General features: G+C 37.5%; 1 protein-coding gene across 4 annotated transcripts in view; it reads left to right on the top strand.

Annotated features, from left to right (window-relative positions):
• The window catches only part of HS2ST1 (heparan sulfate 2-O-sulfotransferase 1), a 175,094-nt gene extending 160,622 nt beyond the window's left edge, over positions 1–14,472 (top strand). For 2 of the 4 annotated variants that reach the window (XM_081057593.1, XM_081057595.1), the window contains exons 4-7: positions 796–934; positions 7,453–7,550; positions 9,381–9,538; positions 10,554–14,472. In XM_081057593.1, coding sequence (XP_080913719.1) covers positions 796–934; positions 7,453–7,550; positions 9,381–9,538; positions 10,554–10,780 — 622 coding nt within the window. In that variant the 3' untranslated portion in view covers positions 10,781–14,472. Of the gene's footprint in view, positions 1–795; positions 935–7,452; positions 7,551–9,380; positions 9,539–10,550 lie in introns of all 4 variants that reach the window. The other 2 variants (XM_081057592.1, XM_081057594.1) reach the window with 1 other exon arrangement.
• The last annotated feature ends 7,887 nt before the right edge of the window (positions 14,473–22,359 follow it).

Raw genomic sequence — 22,359 nt, 5'->3', positions numbered from 1 at the left:
TTGGGAATTGGTATGGAAGGTACATTGAAAGGGAGAGAGATGGGTTGTAAGAGAACCAAGTAGGTTATTGTACCCATCTAAGCAGGAGACCTAGGAAGAGGGCTGTGGTGAAGAAAAAGGGAGTGATGAAGATGGGTCACATCTATGAGAAAGCCTACAAGCGAAAAATCAAAAGGACTTGGTAACTGCACTAAAGGTAGAATAAAGGAACGTGAAGAGTCAAGGTAACACTAAAGTTTCAAGACTGGGACAAGTGAGGGTCTTAAAACAGGGAGCTAGCTGGACAATTCTAGGGTCTGCAAGGGTCGCTATAAAGTCTTGTGTTCCTTTAACTCTTTATCATTCTCTAAGGAAATAATGCTGAAAATTTAATGTCTTTCACTTATCTCATCTTTGAAATCAGCAATAGTAGAAGGCAGACTCAAATGGTGGCACTTGTGTGGATTTACACTGTATTCATTAATAATATTTATCTAGTTTAGTAGGCCAAAAATGAGAAATCATTGCTTCATAAAATTAAAATACTTTATATAATTCTTGCCAGTAAAATTTTGAATTATTTTTCATTCAATTTTCCATTCTCTTCTTTATCATCAGCCATAATTTAAAAATTATTATTTCTGTTTATTATAACATAATCATAAAATATTTCCTAATCTCCACATATTCCATTCTATTTAAATTATTCATGTTCTTCTTTTCCTATAGAATCAAGACTTCAAACTTATAATTTCAGGACACCCCTAAACAGAATGAAGACGTCAATTTCACCTTTTAAATTTTGTCTTGTTTCAGATTTGGTGTGAAAAAGAAGCCAATTTACATTAATGTCATAAGGGATCCTATTGAGAGACTAGTTTCTTACTATTACTTTCTGAGATTTGGAGATGATTATAGACCAGGGTTAAGAAGACGAAAACAAGGAGACAAAAAGGTAAAATTTCAGTTTTAAAGTTGTATAAAAATAATTGTTTATGAAACACAATGAAAAGCACCCTTAAAATTTATTATTGATATAAATGTACTACTTGCTTGTTGTAGAAATTTTGAAAAGAGCTCAGAAGTATAAAGAAGCAAAAGTAAAACTACTTTATAGTTGATATTTTGGAATACACATAATTTTTTGTAATTAAAAAAATATTTTACTTGTGTTCCATGGTTGAATATTTGTTTTATTATAGTCCTATTAAGAATTTTCTATGAGAGCATTATAATTATTTATTAATAGGATGTATTTGTGTGTGTACTCTGGTTCTCTTAGTCTCGATGATGTAATTTATATTGATTTGTGACCATCAGTTGAGGGACACTATTTTGTTAAAGCAGGTGTTTTTTTGTTTTTTTTTAGGCAAGGAGAGGTAATGACTCAACGGAGTTCTTACTTCACAGGTTCAAATGGGGTTTTCTTCTATTTATGCGAATCCTCTGGAGTAGAACCAGAGTTGTTTTTCTAAAACACCAAACTGATTTGTCAGTTTTTCTGGTGGAACACTTTACGGGGACCTTATTGCTCACAGAATTGCCCAAGGCATAGGCAACACTCCTGACATAATCTCAGAGCTACCTTATTTTCTCTTAGGCACCTAGTGCTTCAACTTTGTGGAAAGGCACCATCCTCCCGATTTATGATTGCTTCATGCTTATCGCACACATGTAGTTCCCAGTATTTAGAATGTCTCTCCTTGACTCTGGAGAACTCTTTGTTCACCTTTAAGTCCCAGCTCAAATGTTATCTCTGACATAAAGTCTTTTCCTGTGCCCCCAGGCAGTTAGTCATGTCCCTTTCAAGACTCTCAGAGCACTCCTTTCAAATCTCTTTTTTAAGAATTTATTTTGTGGTATTTGAGTTATTTATTTACATATATGTTTTCTCCAAAACATTGTGAACCTCCTAAAATAGGCTCTACTTCATTCATCTTTGTTTCTCCAGTATTTAGCACAGTGCCTAGTTTATCTGTAAGTGTTTACCAAATGGTTGAATGAGTGAATTCTGTACCTTGGAATTCTAAAGTGTTGCATGGTAGTGATACTAGATACTACTGCATTAATTACCTTAATTCTCATGAAGACAGGATCATCTACAAATTCTTTGTTAAAATGAAAAATTCCTTTGTTTTGTGATTGCCAAAATAGACCTTTTCAGTCTTAAAACGTAATGAGACATATACATTTTTAATAATTTGGCTTATTTCTCATGACACAAATGTTGATAGCATTTCTGGGTCCCAATGAGTTAAATGATGTTGTTTTATTGCAAATAACTCCTTAATATCTTTAACTGGCAAGAGTTTTTATTAATAAACTCATATCTGTAAAGCTGATAAGACTGCACTGTGTATAACATTTTTGAAAATGGCAGGGTTAACATTTTGAAAATGGAAGATAATGGGGATTAAAAAGTGGCTATGATATTGATGTAGGAAATACCTTGCAATATCTTCATTTCCGTGAAATTGTACACTGTTTGCACCTCAAGTGATACTTTGAAGCATATTAGGTAATATTCAGTGCAGCTCTCATGGCACCTAGTGTTTTTAACGGTATTACTGAACTGCTTTCTGGTTACACTGTCAAACAGTAATTTTAAATGCATTTCAGGCATGTACCCCTGTGATAGTTCGGGTGATCTTGTAAGGAACACACAATTTCTTTTATTGGGGAGATTTCAAATACTCTATTTTTCATATTTTATAACTAGAGTTCTACTTAATTTAATCTCTGCCCAGTACCTGAAAAATAGGGATAGTCAATAATCGAAAGGTCAGCATTGAAGAACTATATAGACAAATCAATGGTTCTCAAACTTTTTAGTTTCAGAACTTTTTTTACTCTTAAAAAATATTGAGGACCACCAAAAAGCTTTCGTTTATATAAGTTAAATCTATTGATATTTACCAATATCAATAAATTTACCAAAAAATGAGAAATTTTTAAAATATTAATTTAAAAATAACAGTAGGAACCCTAGGGTAACATAAATGTTTTTATGCAAATAACTATTTTCAAAAAAAGTAAAAAGAGTGGCATTTTACATTTTTACAAGTTTAAAAAATATTTAACTTAATATAGAGAGCAGTATTTTTATATCTGCGGCTGAATCAGTCTATTTAATACATTTTTCTGGTTGAAATGTAAAAAAAAAATCCAGCTTTACACAGATATGTAATTGGAAAAGGGAGGATTTTAATAGTCTTTTCAGAATGTCATGTATATTCTTATACTACACTAAAACTTGACAAGTAGTTTCTTAAAGTTGTTGAAGTGTAGAATCTCAAGCCATAGCAGTGAACTTTTCATGCTCTGCTACATTAATTAATATCCACTGATATATTTTACACTTTGAATGGATTTTTTTTTTTAAAGGAGGGCACAGCTTACAGTGGCCCATGTGGGGATCAAACCGGCAACCTTGGTGTTTGTTATTAGCACCACGCTCTAAGCAACTGAGCTAACTGGCCACCTCTTGAATGTATTTTTACCCAAACATTATTTTGTAACATACGCATTGGTCATTTAGATCATATTACTTCACTGAGTTATTTGGATCTTCCAAATGTTGACATATTTTATTATATTAGGTTGGTGTAAAAGTAATTGCAGCTTAAAAGGTTTAAAATAATTGCAAAAACAGCAACTACTTTTGCACCAACCTAATACAATATCAAAAATTCACATTCATTAATATCACCACTGTTCTCATCAGAAAAGTCGTTTAAGTATTGAGGAACTGTCAAGCTTATGGTAGCAGATCAAGTTTTCCAAAATTTTATTTGTTTTTTGCTTGAAAGCTTAACTTTTATCACTGGCTACCACAGAGTTTATCAGCCTTGACACTACTGGGCCAAATCATCTTTTCTGTGGGTGGCTGCCTATATATTGTAGGATGTTTACCAGCATCTTTGACCTCTGCCTAGTAACAAACCCCCTTTCCCACGACAGACACACACAAAACTCCCAGTTATGAGAACCAAAAATGTCTTCAAATATTGCCAAATGTTGCTTGACGGCCAAAAGAGCTTTGATTGAGAACCACTGGGCTACTAACACTGTTAATTGTTTTCTTTCAAGTGACAGGCATACTTTGTTCATTTTGAGAAAATAGCTACCAGATACTCAAGTTTGGATAGCATTAGTTTGTCTCCCAGGGCTTCTTTCAGCATAGGCTTTCTTAATGGCCTCCACATAATAATAATAATAATAATAATAATAATAATAATAATAATAATTGCACCGATAAATCTCATCACTCACATTTTCTAAATATGCATATATTTATTTTGGACTGCTCCGTAGATTATTAAACATTTTGTATTAATTATTTTATTAACAGAACACCAAGGGAGGTTATACTTATGGAAAGAGTAAATAGTTCCTTGCTCTAAATAACGATCTAAAAGAGAATCAGTTTATGTTGTTAAGAGATACTTACTTATTTATTGGTCCCAGAGATCTCAATTCCTACCCCAATTTGCATTTTGTATTCCTTACTCTAAATTAACTAGACTTATCAACAGGTATAGGAATTATAATAAATTTAAAATATACTACCGAAAAATATGTAGTAATTATTAAAAGATAGTAAATAAGGTTAGAAAAAATCCATACTCAACACTACCTGATTCTACAATTGACTTACAAAATACTGCCTCCATAGTTCTCAGCAAGTCACTATCCCCTGACCAGGGTTTGCTTATGGAACATGAATTTTACTATTCTGTCTCACAAAGGAATTTAAGAACTTATTATTGTTTGCTTAGAAAGTATTTTATATGTGAAAAGTACCACACAAAAGCAATATAGTACCTTTTTAAAGGTTTGATAACTTTTCACCATAGACTAGTTTTCTCTAACTCAGTTAAAACAAAGTGTGCAACCCAGAGTCAGTCTTGACCTGTCTTTTTCCCAGATTTTTCACTGAACCATAGGTGTTCCTTTCATGAGAGAAAACAGAAGGAAGAGTCAGTTGTAATGGAGCTGAAGAAAGAGATGAACAGTTCAAATTGGACATTATTTTAAGCCATGCATAAGTCGGTGGAAGTAGTAGCCACTGGAAATTGTATTTGTACCTCAATAAATAAGTCTGAACTAAATCATATTAGGGAGTTGTCAACATTAGATGGGAGTTGAAACAAAGGATTGAATGAAATTGCACTTAGAAGCCATACAGAGTATTAAAAAGAATACCAAGTGAAAAAAGGAATAGAAAAAGAGGGGGTGCAAATATGTAGCTCTGGCGAATGTCAACATTTAAGGAGTAGGCAAAGAAAGAGCAGCATGCCAAAGAGACTGATATCAGAGAATCAGAAGACAAACCTGGCAAATCCTTGAAATGGATAGGAAAATAATTTCAATTACAAAGAGATTAGTGAATTGAGGATTGAAATCTGTCCTTTCCATTTGTCAATGAGGAGTTCATTAGGGAAGGCAGAGAAAGGAGTTCAAGTGGCATCCAAAGGGTTGAAGAGTCATTGAGAGATGAAGTTAAGACCAAGAGAAAAGACTACTCTTGGGATAGAAGTTTGGCTTTGAAAGGAACAAAAAATATCAGAAAATGTTTCTTTAAGATGACAGGCACTTGGGCATACTAATATATCTGAAGACAGGAAGGGGTGAAGATACAGGGAACGAGAAAAATTGATGGAGCAGGGTCTCAGAAGGGGGTAAGAATGGTGTTCAAAGATAGGAAAAGGAAATACCTCTTTAAAGATGAGGGCAGTAGGGGGTTACAGATACAGATAAACTTTTATCTAAGCCAGAAATTGAGGGAGTTCACGCTTAGTTTCAGTTTTCTATATAAAATGTAAAGCAAGATCATTTGCAGGAAAGGGTTTGAATTAAATATAATTGCCATCACCATCAAGTATCATTTTGTTTAATTCTTTTAACCTTCAATTTTAGGAGTTAAATATCTAAACTAATAATCTAAATTGTCTCAGGAATATTTTGATAGTTCATGCTTTTAAAACTATTTGTGTCTAGTTCACAGAGTTGCTCTTTCTAAATACCATACAAGGTTTTTAAGTGAAATAGCTGATCATACCTTTTTGTTTCTCTGTTGTACTGAACTGGATTTTGTGGGAGAGGAAGAATCAGGAGTGTTTTTATTTCATTTGTTTGTTTTAGCTTTTTCTTTTAAGGACTTGAAATTGTACAACAGAAAAGTCTTTATTTATGGGAAATCCTATTTCTGAAATGTGACCAAATTGTTTAGGAGAAGGCTAATAGAGGTTAGCAAATAAGCGGGAAATGTTTGCGTACGTCTCCTGTGAGACCAGGTGCTGACATCATTGTTGTCAGTTCACCGTTCATCTTAGCATCTCAGTGGACGGACTCATTGAGTTGTGTGTAGTAAAGGTAGTCTTCATTTGGTTTCTCGCCTTAGGGAATACTTGGTTTACTTTATTTATCAAATATTTATATAGAAATGGGAGAATTTCTGTTACATGCTAAGACCTGGCCCACTCATGTGTGTTCACCAATTTTTGGTTATTCATAGTTTTGTTGTTGTAGTTCTCCATGTCTTCCTTGCTACTGGCCATCTTTCGGTTGTTTCTTTTCGTTGATAGGAGAGAAACATCTCCCCTAGATGATAAGAACAACCATAAAGGAGGGAAAGCCCAGACTGTTTTTCTACTATTATACTGTCCAATAAAACATTTCAATTAGTTAGAGTAATGCTAAGCTTCTAAAACAAAGAAGCCTGGATCTAGAAACGGGATCCTCAACTCACAACGAGTGCTTCTTCTACTTCATGCTCCCTCTTCTCAGAAATAATAGGTGGCGTTTGTGGATGTCTCAGAGCAACAACCAAAGCTCCCAAGTGTGTTCTCTGGTCTCAGTATTTTTTCACATAGATAATGCCTACTGTAAAATGCCTGTGACAGGAAGTACTCAAGAAAGTGAAGTTGATTAATTTTAGATCCATAGCCTGTGAGTCTCTTTCCCTTTTAATTAATTCAGTCAGATAAATTTGGAGAGGAAAACATGCAGGTTATAAGCACCGGAGGTCATTTCTGCTTTGTACAATGATTTTTAATGAGAAAAGGAGAAAAGACTTAAGTGTAGTCCTACTTTATCTTCTTTTCTAATGATTATTTCACAACGAATATCTTTAGCCTTGTTTTTATTTAACTTTTTTTCGGTAATTGGTTAGAAAATATAAATACATAGATTTAACATAACCAGTACTTATTTTCAAGGATGAATTTTGATGGGGGGTGGGGTGGTTCCATTCATACAGTTAAAAAACTCACATAAACACTAGTATAAAACAAACACATGTTTAACTTTCCTCAGTATCTCAGGTAAGTGTTCATAACTTGCCTATCCCTTTAATTCTCTATCTCGTCCCACCTACTGCTGCCCATTTATTTAATAACTTACCACATTAAGATATTTGACTGGTGAGACTTGGGTTTATGGCTCACATGTGCTGTTTTGTCTCTGTTCCAGACCTTTGATGAATGTGTAGCTGAAGGCGGCTCAGACTGTGCTCCAGAGAAGCTGTGGCTTCAAATCCCATTCTTCTGTGGCCACAGCTCGGAATGCTGGTAGGGAGATACACTTAGCTTAAATTGATCCATCTTCATTATCGCGATAACCTACATTTCACAAATCTGAATGTGTTAGTCAAGAGTTAGGTATAAAGAAATTAGTGAAAGACAACTAAAACTAACTTGTAATTAAATAATACCTAGTTTTGTGGTTAACTTTAAGTGCATGAAGAAGATTCTGCCTATATAATATCCTTGCTATGTTTTTTCAGATACTGATTTTGAGTTTTTTGTTGGTTTTTAGTGTTACATGTTTTGCTATATTGCAGCAGAGCTCTTAATTAGAGGTCAGGGATCATTTCATCAACCTAATTTTCTCCTAAGCTTCCTGTTGTAGCTATTCATGTTAGGTCAAGAAAAGGCTTATGGGTAAATTATTCACCTGAGTTTCCTGTTAAACTGATTTTGACTTTGACGGAAGTCAAAGTTATGGTTGTGGTTTAATCTGCTAATAAACATGAGATGGAAAACAAAGGTATTTTATCTTTAGTAAAGAGTTTATTTCCTCAGAATGTGATGCGTTTTCAATTTTTAAAAATAATGGTACGTATTCAATTCTTCTAATCAATAATTTTAATAGAAAAAGTAGAAAAAAGAACAGGAACACATTGAAAGGTAGCGTCTTCCTTAAAACCATGAGAAATGTAAGGAATGCCTTCTGTTCTTTTCTTCGTGATTTGAGATATATTACTTGATTACTGTGAACTTCAAGGTCCTACTCAATAGTTTATATGAAAGTGTAATGATAGCATAGAAAGAATGGGAAGCTTAGGAAGAATGTTTTTTCAATTTTTAATTATTTCCTTAGAAGAGGGATTGGCCCATCACAACCTGGAAACCAAATGTGGCCCATCACCTGTTTTTATGAATAAAGTTTTAATGGAACAGAGCCACATCCATTTGTTTCCTTATTATCTATGGTTGTTTTATGCTGTAACAGCAGAGTTACATAATTGTGACCAAGACCACATGGCATGCAAAACCTAAGATATTTACTCTCTGGCCATTTATAGAAAAAGGTTTCCAATCCCCACCTTAGAACAGTAAAGAGTATTGCTCTATTGGGCATTATTGAGTAGATATCAATTAAATTTCTTAAGTATGTTTCATAGATTCATAGAACTGGGAGGGATCTTAGAAATAAACTAATTTACTCTCTCCCACCCCTTGCTACAGCTTTTTAATGGCTGGGAAAACGAAGTTAGAAAGATCAAGTCACCAGCTCAAGGTGACACTGCTTAAAGGCAGAGCTGAACTAGGGTTAGGGAACGCCAGTGCTAAAAAGAACTGAAAAGTATAGTTTATTTAGAACTAAATCTCTATTAACAGTCACTGGCTGACAATATAAAAAATAAAAGATTCCTGGCAGAGCCATTTCTTATCTTCTATTCCTCAGAAATGACAGAAAAACCTAAGCTCACAGATTAAATTAAGATAAGCACTAAATGCAGATTGCTTAGAGCTTACTAGAGAGCTCTTAAAATGAACAAAGTTTAGTTTAGAGTAGTTAAAAATATTAAATACTAAATCAGATAAGAGGAATGTATGTTATATACACATTTTTAAGCTGCCCTCAAACTAAACTTTGTTAATATTAAGCGTCACCTGTAAAGTCTAAACTAGCACTGCACAGTTGTTCAGAAACTGGGAATAGAGGCAAAGGAAATGAGAAACAGGTGTGCCTCCCAAAGGACATTAATAAAAGGGCATTAAGGCTTTGGATGGACATGTGTTTATCTGTTTTCTCCATAATATACAGTGGCAAAGGCATCAAAAATACTTAGCAGATTGCACAACCAGGTTCTCAACTCCTTTTCTTGGTTTTAGGAATGTGGGGAGCAGGTGGGCTATGGATCAAGCCAAGTATAACCTAATTAATGAGTACTTTCTGGTGGGAGTGACAGAAGAGCTCGAAGATTTTATCATGTTGTTGGAGGCAGCGTTGCCCCGGTTCTTCAGGGGCGCTACAGAACTCTACCGTACAGGTATATAAATGATGGGTTTCTTTTTAAAGCCGTCCTTAACTTTCTTTTTGATTGCGACTTGAAAACTACATGGGATTTGAAGTTTCTTGAGTAAAGTACAAGAAAAAACTCCAGAAAGGCAGGTATAATGTCTGTTTCTCCTCACCATTTTCAATACAAAATAACTCCTGGCACACAACTGGTGTTCATTAAATATTTTGTTGCACTATTCCTACAATGCCATCTAAATATCACCTAATGCATTAGGCGCTAATTAGATGGCATTGTAGGAATAGTGCAAAGACACAAACTACAGAACCAGTCTCAGACACATGTAGTAGTCAGTAATTCCGGCTATCAAACGTGATGCCTATATGTTCTGCCCTGAGACCTGCTTATGTCATTAGGTGTCAGTAGGACTGAGTTACATTACTGTTGATCCTCATGTGCCATGTCTGTTACAGTATTCCGGAAAGTCTGCTTAGCAGCTTTGACAATATTACTATCTATCTGAAGGTGACCATGTTGGTCCAATGTAAGTGGGTTTTTTGTTTTGTTGTATTTTATACCATTCTTTGGTAAGATACAGTCACAGAAACTCTTTTTCTAGGGTGTGCATATGTCCTAGCTACTAGCTCACAATTATATAGACTATAGGTAATGAGCAATTAGTATTAAGTTTGTGAATAGATATTTTATCATATCTTCAAAAAATGAACTAGTCAGAGCACCAAGATTTGAGAATACAGCACGTATAGTGACAGCTTACACTTCACTGAGTGGCAAATCCTTACTTTTAGCATTTGACATCTTCTTAAGTCTTTCACTGGTTAAGGATTTACATTATAAAGGAATAAATCACAGTTACAGTATGATTAGGGCACTGTTTTTGCCTGAGTGATAGTAATACAAAACAATTGTTACCTGTCCTTCAATGTGCCATATTCACTTAAACCATCTCTTCACATAAAGAGGCATTGATCTTTTGTCTGTTCTCAGAATTACTTACCTTTTTTTTTTTCCCCTTTGTAAGTAGGAAAGAAATCTCATCTTAGGAAAACCACAGAGAAGAAACTCCCCACTAAGCAAACCATTGCAAAACTACAGCAGTCTGACATTTGGAAAATGGAGAATGAGTTCTATGAATTTGCATTAGAGCAGTTTCAATTCATCAGAGCCCATGCTGTACGAGAAAAAGATGGAGACCTCTACATCCTTGCACAAAACTTTTTTTATGAAAAGATTTACCCCAAATCGAACTGAGTACAAGGTGTGACTATTAGGTTTTTGAACTGAAACTTTGACCTTGTCTTCACCTGAGTTCTCACCTGCAGAACTTGGGTCGCTGTTAGGTGTGAGACAGTTCATAATGAGCCAAGTTAGGCAACAGATGGTAACATCAAGGAAATAGATACTGGCTGGTATATCTGTGAGCTAAGAAGTTTAGTTTCAGCCCTTTATTTTTTTTCTTTTTTCAATTTTCTGGTTAAATTTTGGTGGGAGTTATAACCTCCTGCTTGGAAAAATCCTACACTTCACCTAATATAAACACATGGCAGTTCTAATCAGAAGTCTAAATACAATTTCGGAAAAAGTTCCGATACTCTGTTTTTGATAGAGCATTTTTTTTCCAGCTACCCATGAATGAAGATGAATCCGTTTGCTACTGCCACCTTCATCTGGAGGTCTGGGTTATACGCCTCGACTGAATAGTGTTATTACTGGCAGTGTGTGCTTCGTGTTTGTGAATCATGTCTCATGAAATTGATTGGAATATTTGATCATGTTTGCTAAGAAATGTCTCTACTGTAGTTGGAATTGCCCATATTTATGTAGGTCATGTTAATTTTTCAAAAAATAATTATCATTAGTGTTAAAAAAACCCATTTAAGCTATTATTAATACTGTAAAAAGAGTCAAAGCAGTATTTCTCATTCCTGTCTCCCCAGTAGCTAAGACTGGGGAAACACTTCAAAGAATGTTGACATTGCCTGAAGTTTTAGTTAAGGCTTCCACACATTAATATAAAAAAAAAAAAAGTAAGTTTAGTATTTGTTTCTCCGTGGGTTATTTGTAAAGACATAGACTGAGATATCAGTGAGTCCATATTATAACTCCATTAGTGAGCTGTGGTATGGGTAGGATTTTCCTACTTCTTCTGTACTTTTACTTGTAGACTATTTTTACTAAGGTGCTTTATAATGTGTTTTAAAGCATTGCATTTACAGAAAAAGGAAAATGCTGTAAATATTGCATATTTTATGTATTTGGACCAAAAGATTATAAGTAATTAGACAAAGTGGTTTTGCACCAATTTTATTATGTCAAGTAAAACCATCAGACCTACTGTTGTATTTCTCATTTAACTTTAAGATATCACTGAAATGAACTTTAATAATCCTTCAATTTTGATACACCGTACATTATTCATAATTGGGGGCAGTAGTTACAGTGGAAAGAGTACTGGACAAGGAGTCAGAAAACTTGATTTCCGGTCCTGGCTCTGCCACTAATGAGCTGTGTGACCCTGGGCAAGTCACTTAACCTCTCTTTGCCTCAATTTCCTCATCTCAAAATGAGGGTGATAATACCTGCTGTACCTACCTCACAGGGGTGTTGTGAGGATTAAATGAAATGGCATGTGAAAGCACTTTGAAAACTGTAAAGCGCTATATAAATGTAAGGTATTATGAAACATCTTTAACATATGGTTTGATACCATTCAAAAAAAATGATACCATTCATTTTTTTTAATAAAGAAAGGGAAAGTCCACTTATAAGCTGGTTGAGAAAAGTTAATCTTGATATAAATTTTTGTTTGATAAATATCTCCTCAGTGTTTATCTTCCTTGTTTCAACTATTGAAATACGAAACACCTGTGAATTCTTAACGATTCATGAGCAGCTGCTTGAGTTCAGGAGGTTCCCTGTTTGAAGAAGACTTCATTAGCTGACTCAGGGCAGGGGAAATTTTGCTCTTTGAATTTGGAAGGTTTTTGTTTTTGTTTTACATTAGCATTCAGAAATGGTAGCTATTTTATACCTCTGGTTTTTAAGATGTATTTTGCAGAGTTTAATAACACTGTGCATTCTTTACCTTCTTCCCCTTGTTGGAGTAACAAGATAAATATTTTAGAAACATTTTCTAAAAGCATAATCTTTACTATGTATAGCTTAAATAAATATTCCCAAACAAGGCCTCACCAAACTATGTAAGCATTTTAGGCAAGTTGCTTTAAAGGTTATTTATTGTATGGGAGACGAGGAGGGAGCACTGCTTGTCAGAAAACATTTATTAACAAATTTAAAGAAAAGCTAAAGGAAGTTGACAGAATTATCTTAGCATCTTTTCCTCCTAATAATAGGAGAATATTAAGAGAACGTCGCCAGGCATACTTTTCTTATTTGTCCTTCTTTTTAGTGTATTTATTAACTTTACAGATATTTGTTGAAAACATGCACAAATTATTTCCTTGCCCAAAAGTAAAGCATTGCTTCAAGGTGTGTCTGACATCTATCTGCTAAGGGACCCCCGTGTGCAGGTTTTTCTTGGAGTACATGCTGAAGTCTTCTTGAGGTGCATTCACTCTTCTAGGGAAGCACAGAGTGCACGAGGTCAGGGGGTCAGTAAACTTTTTCTATAAACGTCCAGAGAGTAAAATATTTTAGGCTTTGCGGGCCATGCGGTCTCCCTCACGACTACTCAGCTCTGCCATTTTAGCACAAAAGCAGCCATAGACGATACATAAATGAATGAGCATGGCTATGTTCCAATAAAACTTTAATGAGAAAACGGGCCACATGCCTGATATGGACCAGGGGTTATAGTTTACCAACCCCTGTAATAGGGAGATCGTTATTTATGGAGAAATCATTTTTGAATCTGTACTCAAGTGGCCTAAAAGAGTTTATATACTTCCAAAAGCTCCTAACTTATATCCAAAGAATAACTTTTTGAATCAGGCAGTTTCTCCCACAGATTCATAAACTTTTATGACTTAGATTGCTTCCAGGTGGCATGTTTCCTTTCCCAGTTTAACAGTTCAGAATAGGGACATTTATTTTATCATTTTTTTAGGGTGGGTTACAAGTATTCTTCCTGGAGACTGAAAAAGGGTTAGATTTAATTCCATCTGGTCCGATGCAGTCATAGGAGTCTAACAAGTACAGAGTCCTTATAATACCTAACTTTATAATCAAATATCTAGAACCACTGAGACAATAATGTATTTTTTTAAAGTGGCAAATGTGGTTTTCTTTTTTCAGCCTTTGCGCTTTTTCAATATTTTGATCATAGGGAATTTTTTTATAACACAAAAGCAAATTAACCACCTGAATTTTAAAAGATAATGTTATGTGTGTATGTGTGTGTGTATATATATATATCTATATCACATATGTTGATTTCCTAAAAGAGGAAAAGTAACTTTTTGTTCAACTTGTATCAACTGTTTTCTAATTGCTGTGAAATGGCAACTGTTGATAAATTATTGTGACTGTTTTAAAATGTAATGGGGAGGATATATTTTGATTTTACCCAGCTTTAATCTGTAAAGTATCACTTAAATATATCTGATAGCAACACTTAAGGTATTGCATGGGAATTACTTTTCATTCATCCATACTCATTTGTGCAACTTTGAATATATTGGGTGCTTCTGAATTCCTGATGATTGGATTTAAATTATTGAAAAATCAGAGAAATTGAACTTACTGACTTTTAAATTTTATTTTCTATTCTTAAAATTTAGTTAATGCTTACAATTTGAAATCTACTGTTTCTCTTTCTCAATATATGTTCTATTGGAAATTGCTAAAATTGTTAGTACCATCGGTGATTTACAAACAGTATTTTGATATTACAAATGATTTGCTCATTGTATTTGCATAGTTAGAAAGAAAATAGTTTGTAGATGATGATTCTCTCTTTTTCTAATAAAATGAAATAAAAATTCTAAAAGCACTAGAGAATTTAACTAAAGGCTGGTTCCCAAATGCATAGCTGGTATTTTAATTTATATTCAAATTCTACATAGAGAACATCTGTGTAAACCATCTATCTGGGTTTTCCCAGGGATCATTCTCAAACACACCTAGGGTCCTAGAATCTTTTACTATGACAGGCATCCGGTACTGTAACCTTTTATGAAGTTTGTCTCTAAGAGGCCCAGGTGCTTCTAATTTATGATTTGAAACTTGCCTCTTCATAAATTAATGCTATTTACTTTGAAAGGAAGCAGAACAATTGCTGTTAAATTTTTGCGTCCATTTACCCTATGCAAAATTGCTGTCTGATGCCAGCTAAACTGCTGCTCAGGCAGCCTTTTGAAGGGAAAAGCAACCCTGTTTCAGATGCACTGCCAATTCAGCTCCTCTGGAGTGGAGCTTACTTTCTGATTTCCTGGAGTGGGATTTTAGAGATTGAAATGGGTGATCAGTTAGTCAGATTTATCCTATAATTTAAGTTCATGCAGCTTTGTGACCTTTGCAGTGCTATTTATAAAAGGACCCTGATGGTGATGATCTCTTTAAAACACTTTACTGGTAAGCCTATGATTTAGACACCGATGTTTTAAACGGCTGCTGTAGCTTTCTCTTGAGAGTCAGGTATGTGAGAAAGCAGTGTCAAATGTAATTCTGAGGAACATGGATTGTATATTTTGATTTTGATTTTATAAATACACAGCTAAACAGTGCCTTCCCTCCCCCCCCCCCCCACAATCCGTGTTGGAAGATGCTCACTCTTTGCTCTGTCTCTGCTTTCTCTCCCTTCTCTCCTCCCTCCCCCATTCAGCTGATTCATTTATGCAAGACTGTCTCCAACTTCAAACCATTTTGTCACATCTGTTGGAGAGATAATCACTCCTTTTCCTTAACATTCTGCCAGCTTTCTGTTGTTATAGTGTTTCAGTTGATTACCTGATGCGAAAGCTATAAAATAAACACTCAGTGGGAAGGGGAGAAATGTTTTGGTGTCCTGTTTTAATATTTTCCTCTGTAGCCCTAATGCTGATGGACATTTTCCAAGTGGACTCAGTGTTCAGTGTCATCAACTGAATTCTCAGATATCATTGCCATCGGAAAGGTATGAGTTATCATTGGTCTCTAATGATTTTCTGGCTTATTTGTGACAACATTTTATCCAGACTGACATGCCTGGGCCACTTTTTGCTTTGTACTTCATCATTGGTATTGAAATTTCAGATAGAAAATTTACAAGGTAAAGTTAGGACACATACACTCAATTAGAAAACGAGAAGGGAATAAGGAAAGGACTAACAACTCAGAATATAACGGACATTTGAAAGAATGGACAGTTTGGACATGTCCATAATGTTTCTTTGGGAATACACATTTTCTACTGATTATATTTTTTCACTCTTAAAAGAGAAACTCTCAATTATATAGAATTCCAATTCCCAGCCACTGGCTCATTGTTTGAGCAAGTTTGATTCTTTTTGTACTATATGACAACTCAGAGCCAGTGATTCTGTCGGTGAATAAGTCCATGCACGGTTCCTTTAAGAGGAGCGCTTGGGAATGCAGCTGCCCTCTGTCTCAGTCGGCCACAATCTCTGCTGGTTTTTACAACCAGAAATTATTGGGGACTTCTCTCCATGACACTGAAACTTTGGGCTGAGGAGGGGCTGGGACCCCTCACGCCTCTGGAGGGGACCTCCACAGCCGAGATATCCTTCCCGGTTTTTAATGGTCACACACCAGTGTGGGATGAGCCCATTCCATGTCTCTGCCCCACCTACCAGCCTTTCCCTGACTGTCCTTATTTGTAGGGCTTCAGTTCAGCAAGATTTCAGGCTATTCTTATGGTGGTTGTTTTGTAGTTTAGTTGTAATTTTGATGTGGTCGTGAGAGGAGGTGAGCACAGCATTTACCTCCTGCACCATCTTGACCAGAAATGCAGCCTTGAACCTTGAGCTAAGTAGTTTGAATTTTAATTTGTGGATGATGGGGCTGAAACTGGAGGACAACTGAGTCCACGGCACATGTTTCCTGTGCTGCTCCGTCAATAGACTGACATAGGAGTTGGGGTATAGGATAAGCATTTATTTTCGGAGCACCAGTGATCTGAGAAGGCAGCAGTTTAACACCTTCAAAAACTGCCTTAACATCCTCAGACCAGGTTGGAGTATTTAAGGGAAAATCTGGTCCTTTCTCTAAAGGCTACGGTCCAGTTCAGCGGGTCTGCATGGAGCCTTCCTTCTGCAATGTGATTCTCTGGTGGTGTCAGCAACCCAGGAATAATGGTGGGATTCGCCTGCTAGACCATCCAGACTGTGATCAATAAGCCTAAGGGTATTAATCATAAGTTTCAGGGTAATTTTCTAAAACAGAGAACTGATTGGAACCAGGGACATTCCAAACTCATGCTGCAGGCCTATGATCTATTGTTAAGCTATAGGTAGGTCAAGGAAAGGTGAGGCTGGAGACCCAGAGACGCCTTTATTATGGAGTCCCAACAAGGCCCCTGAAATGGGTTGCAAGCAAAGGATGAAGTAGTCGTGTTTTTTTTTGCAGCAGTGGGGAGAATGAACTCACGCTGGATGCCGAGGACATGAAAACCTCCAAGGAAGCGGCTACTGCAGTTCTCAAAGGAAGTGGGGAGAAGCAGATGGATCTCAGGGCCAGAAGCCCCAACATTTAGTAATGTGAGGGCCTAGATGTGACCAGTAAATGGACAATGCGGGCAACAATTTGGGTTTGCAAAACACTGCATCTGTGGAAATGTTCAACATTCCTTGCCTTTGCCTCAGTTATGCAATGACAGTTATTTTCCTGGTGCATGTTTATAACGCAGGCTGATGTTTGCCCAAAGAAACCTAGGAACACAAAGACAGAATTCACTGCGTCACTATCAAATGTTTGATTCTCACTCCTCTTTTTGCTCATTCAGTGTCTGTGACCTGGGTTAGGTCACAGAACCTCCCAGAAACTTCCATACTCCCCCTGAGGTTTGATAAAGGCATCTATCTAGTGAAACATACCGATCAACTTCAGCCTCCACCATATCTCTGTGACCTCCCTAAAGCTGAAGCTTCAAAATTAAAGTCAAGCCTAGAAATGATTCACATCATTGGCACTGAGAGAGTTTGTAGAGATGTAGAGAAAACATAGTTGGATCAATTTTCATTTTAGGGTTTCAGTGAAAGGTTTGAACAACTAGATGCTAGAGTTGTCAGTGATGCTGGAAAAGGAGCACGATGAGCTCTACGTATAGTAACTAACCCTCTATCCAGGTTTTGTTGCTAAATACTCTCCTCCCTCTCCCCCCTGCAATTAAACGGGTAAGATAGTGACACGTATTGTGAACGGTAGGCCTGTTAAGAACTTCCTGTCTCTGAGTATAGACAGCAGTCCTCTGGGAGACAGGAGTCAGGCATATCAAGGGTGATTATCCTGGGATTCTAGAGTCACAGTTTAGTTCTTTCTCCCTTTTCCTCTCTTACTTTTAAATTTAAGTTATCCAGTCTCTTGGTAGAAACTTGACATCAAAGAAGTTCTGACCCTTAAACACCTAATTGTGACTTTTTAAAAAAAGATTGGGCCCTCTGAGAGTACCAAATTAAAGCTGTAACCTGTATCTAATTGAGTGTTAAAATCTGGCAAAGGGTAGACCTACAGTCCCCAAGTGATCTGGCTTCTGACCTTTGGTTTTTCTCTCACAAATGGGAACCAATTTGACCTAAATCGGGGTAGTTCATGTAACATCCCTAGAGAGTTATTAAAATGTTGGTGGCAATAAGATTTAATTTGCATCCATTTTACTAATGCTGGGCGCCCCCATAATAACACAGCCTGGTTGAGATGTGAAAAACAATGTAGAAAGTTTTCAGTCTCATGTTAGAAACTGATGTTTTAAGCATTTCTCAAAGTTGGCTGAAGTATATACCTTTTCTGGGTAACAGAGCTCAACAATAATTCCATTTAAAGTGGCAGCGCTTTTCTGAAAAAGGCTGACTGGAAATAAGTGACGTTTATTCAACCAAGAGTAACCAGAGACATTTTTTTCTTTTAAAAATAAATTCTCCAAAGGATTGGTAATTAGGTCTCTTGACATAGCATGGCTATCTGATCATGTCCATAAACAGTGAAAATGCAGGATGTTGATTCATTCATATGTGTTTTTAAAGGAGGCGATGGTCTCTAACCCCCCCTTTTTTTGTTCTTCCTCACTCATGCTCTGTTTCTCTCTGTCTTTGTCTCATATGAGGGCTCTTCAAATAAAACCTTAGACAAGAACAATGTTTAAAAAGTGGGCCAGTTATATTTTACTTCTCTATTTCCACCATGCTAACGGCTCCCTACTTGATCATTTAAACTCTGATCCAAGTCCAGATGGAATTAGATGCCCCTTCCTGCCGTCAGACAGTCTGTAATGTTTGATACGGATCTTCTGAGTGGACAAGATGAGATTAGATTGGTCTCTCTGGGAGTCAACACTATTCATTTTGTAAGAAAGTTATACTGGAGGCTTGAGGACTGCCAAGAGCAAAGTGGAAACAGAGCCCAGCGTTTTCCTCTTATCAAGATCCACAGTTGGTTCCACATTAAGCACTGGAGCACTCTATGGTAAGAAAGATTTGAATAATGAATTGGATCAGAAGCCAAGAAGGAGGTCCCTGCCACCCACGACTGGAATATAAATTTCATGTATTGTAACTTTATTACCATTTTTTGTTTTAATATATGACAGAGACCAAAATCTCTGGCATGGAGTCAGTGGCTATTTTTAGTTTGGGGATTTTTTAAAGTTTAATTAATATTTATTGAGCCCCATTATGTACCAGGCATGGCACTACAGACCTCTCCATGCGCTATGAACTTTAACCTGGTAGAATAATCCTCGTGTCTAACCCTTTGCAGTTGTATAGATTTCTACTTCACAAGACACTGTCACACTTACCGTCGCATTAGGTTCTCACTTGGAAAGTGGATATCATCCTCCTCACTTCACAATTGAGGAAAGTGACACAACTAGTAAGAAGACGTGCTAACCCAGCCCTCGTGATCCCAGTCCACCAAACCCTGGGCCCTTCTTGCTACCCTGTTTCCCTGAAAATAAGACCTAGCCAGAAAGTCAGCTCTAATGTGTCTTTTGGAGCAAAAATTATTATAAGACCTGTTCTTATTTTACTATAAGACTGGGTCTTTATAATATAATATGATATGATATCACGTATCATATCATATCATACTGGGTCTTATTTTACTATACTATAAGACCAGTTCTATAATATAGTATAATATAATGTATAATATAATTATAATACTGGGTCTTATATTAATTTTTGCTCCAAAAGATGCATTAGAGCAGATGGTCCAGCTAGGTCTTATTTTCGGGGAAACATGGCACGTCCCTGTCTCTCCAAGTGAACAGGGCTCTCATACAGATTAATAGTTGCAGCAGTTCTTAAAGTGGAGTCCTGACTCAGGACCACTAGCATCATCACCCCTGGGACCTCGTTCAAAGGCCAGTTCTTCGGCCCAAGACCTTCCGAGTAGGGTCAGCATCTGTCTGTTAAGAAGCCCTCTACGTGGTTCAGATGCAGCCTCAAGTTCAAGAAGCACTGGATGGAAGCACCCATTTACAGATGAAATGACTGAAGCTCAGCTAGGTTAAGTAACCCACCTAAGGCCTTGTAACATAAGTTGTGAGCTGGGATTTGAACCGAGGTCCATCTGGCTCCAACACCATCTGTTTTGTACAGTGGGCTCCTTACTATAGTCTATCTTAAATTTTCCATTCTTGGTAAATTTCGTCTCTGAAACGTCTTTAGGGAAGAGAAAGGGTCAATAAGAAGAGAAAGATCTCTGGGTGTACTCTTGTGGAGGAAGGCACAAGTTCCGCTCCATCTAATGAGTTTCTGCTTTCTGGGTGAAACAACATAGGAAATGGACCTCAAAATGGATCCTAGAATGCCCACGGCAGGGAAATCCAGGAACATAGACCCAGGTCCAAAATGCTACTCAGAATAGTTTCACCGGAATACTTTCAGGCCCTTGGTCACTCCTGATGTTTTAAGAGCAAGTGGACTCCTTGTCCCCTACCTTGTCAGTTATCTGTGGAACTCTGAGAGGAGGCAATATGGGCATGCCAGCAGCGCCTTCGAAATCCCTAGTGCCATCCTCACTGAGTATTTTCCCAGCTGAGACTCACAGCCTGTGGTCACATGTGGACCTTCCAGCTGTGTGGCTTAAATATGCACACCTGGTTCTCATGAATTTCATTTGCATTTTTTTTTTTTCTCCTTGAAACGGGAGCCTAAACCAAGGATCAGTCCGTAGCTCAAAGAGCGTCCAGGGAAATCGGAACTGGTCCCCTCCGTCCTGACAAGGCCTTCCTGACAGGCTCTAGAAATCAGCAAAGGAGCAGCCTGAGCCTTTGGGTGCAATGCGTTTTCCTCAAAACACTCTTTTTGAAAGAGAAAAACTGTTTCCCATGCATAGAGCACTTGAATGCTGGCACTGTACTAAGGGCTTTGCGTTTGTTATTTCATCCTCTTAACCCTCCAGGAAGGTACTACTCTTAGCCCCATTTTACAGAACAGGAAAGCGAGGTTTGCAGAGGTCCACTTTCCCACAATCACGCAGCTAGGAACTGGTAGAGGCAGGATTCAAATCCATGTGTGACTGCAAATTTCCAGCTGCTAATCATTGTGCGACATAGGCTCTGACAGCTGTGACAGGCAGGGGAGAGAGTTTGTTTTGAAAGTCTTGCCACATGTCTATTTCAGCCTCTTTCATACAGCTCCACAGAGCTTGGCAACAGGAGAAGTGGGACTCTGGAGCTGTGGCACTCATCCATATGGGCTACAGCTGTGGCTATAACTCAGCAGGGGCCTACAACTAGAAGGATTGCAACTGGAAGTTGGGAGGGGCATGCTTAGGCCATTTTCGTTTTTGTTTTTTTTTTAAATGTTTCCTCCTACTCTATTTTTTATTTCATACTTCATTCCCAGGCCAGTGAAAGGTAGTTTGTTGTTGTTGTTATTTTCTGAAGCGTAACCAGATTCCCAGATTTGGTGTTTGGGAAATCACTGTAGTTTCTTGGGTCTGCTTTTCTATGCCCAGGAGTGAGAGTAGGCCAAGCCTCAGTCCTTGGTTCTGCAGGGCCAGCCAGGGTATCTTACGAGTTCTCCCCGGGCTCTCGGTTCTAGCAGGGTCTCCAGGTGAAAACTTTGCCTTTGTAAAACCGCCACCATGGCAGGAGGTTGTCCAGGCTGCCCTGGGGAACTGGAAGGTGCTAAGCAGCTTAAGCCTCCTTCCGGGCACTGCATGGAGCAGACGTGGCCCAGGTCCAGCATGGGGACCCAGCAAAGTCTTATTGTCTCTGTAGGGACGGAGTCCCAGAGAGAAGTTTCCAGGCTCTCAGCCTTGCGTGGAAAGATGCTGGCTCGGGTAGTAGATGGCCATCATCTGTAACTAGTTGGCCATCAGCTGTATCCAGTTAGCCATTGGCCCCTAATATAACTGCCGTGGTTATGCTAGCAAGTGTGGATTGTGGCTAGCAAGTACAGTTAGCAAACGGATTGTGGCTTGCAGATAGTGTTGATCCTACTTCCTGTATCTCACCCGCAGCCAGCAAGACTGGGGTGCAGGAAGAACCCTTGTGGAGGTACTGGCGGATGTTTGCCTTTGTCTTGACCAGCCACCGTCGAGAATATAGTGGTATGACTCCCCTATCTATGGCTCCATTGTTATTCCTTTTTGGTCTCACCGTATCCTGCGTTCTGGTGCTGGGATGGGAGCTGAGTCCCTGCATGACAGCCTCCTAGATGTCTGCCCCCTCTTCCTGTCATCCCCTCTCAGCCCTCTGTGGCTTA

Source organism: Rhinolophus hipposideros (genome assembly GCF_964194185.1).
Source record: "Rhinolophus hipposideros genome assembly, chromosome: 8".
In the NCBI taxonomy this organism is placed as follows: Eukaryota; Metazoa; Chordata; class Mammalia; order Chiroptera; family Rhinolophidae; genus Rhinolophus; species Rhinolophus hipposideros.
The sequence above is the reverse complement of the archived record's forward strand: the minus strand, read 5'-3'. Positions and strand labels throughout refer to the sequence as shown.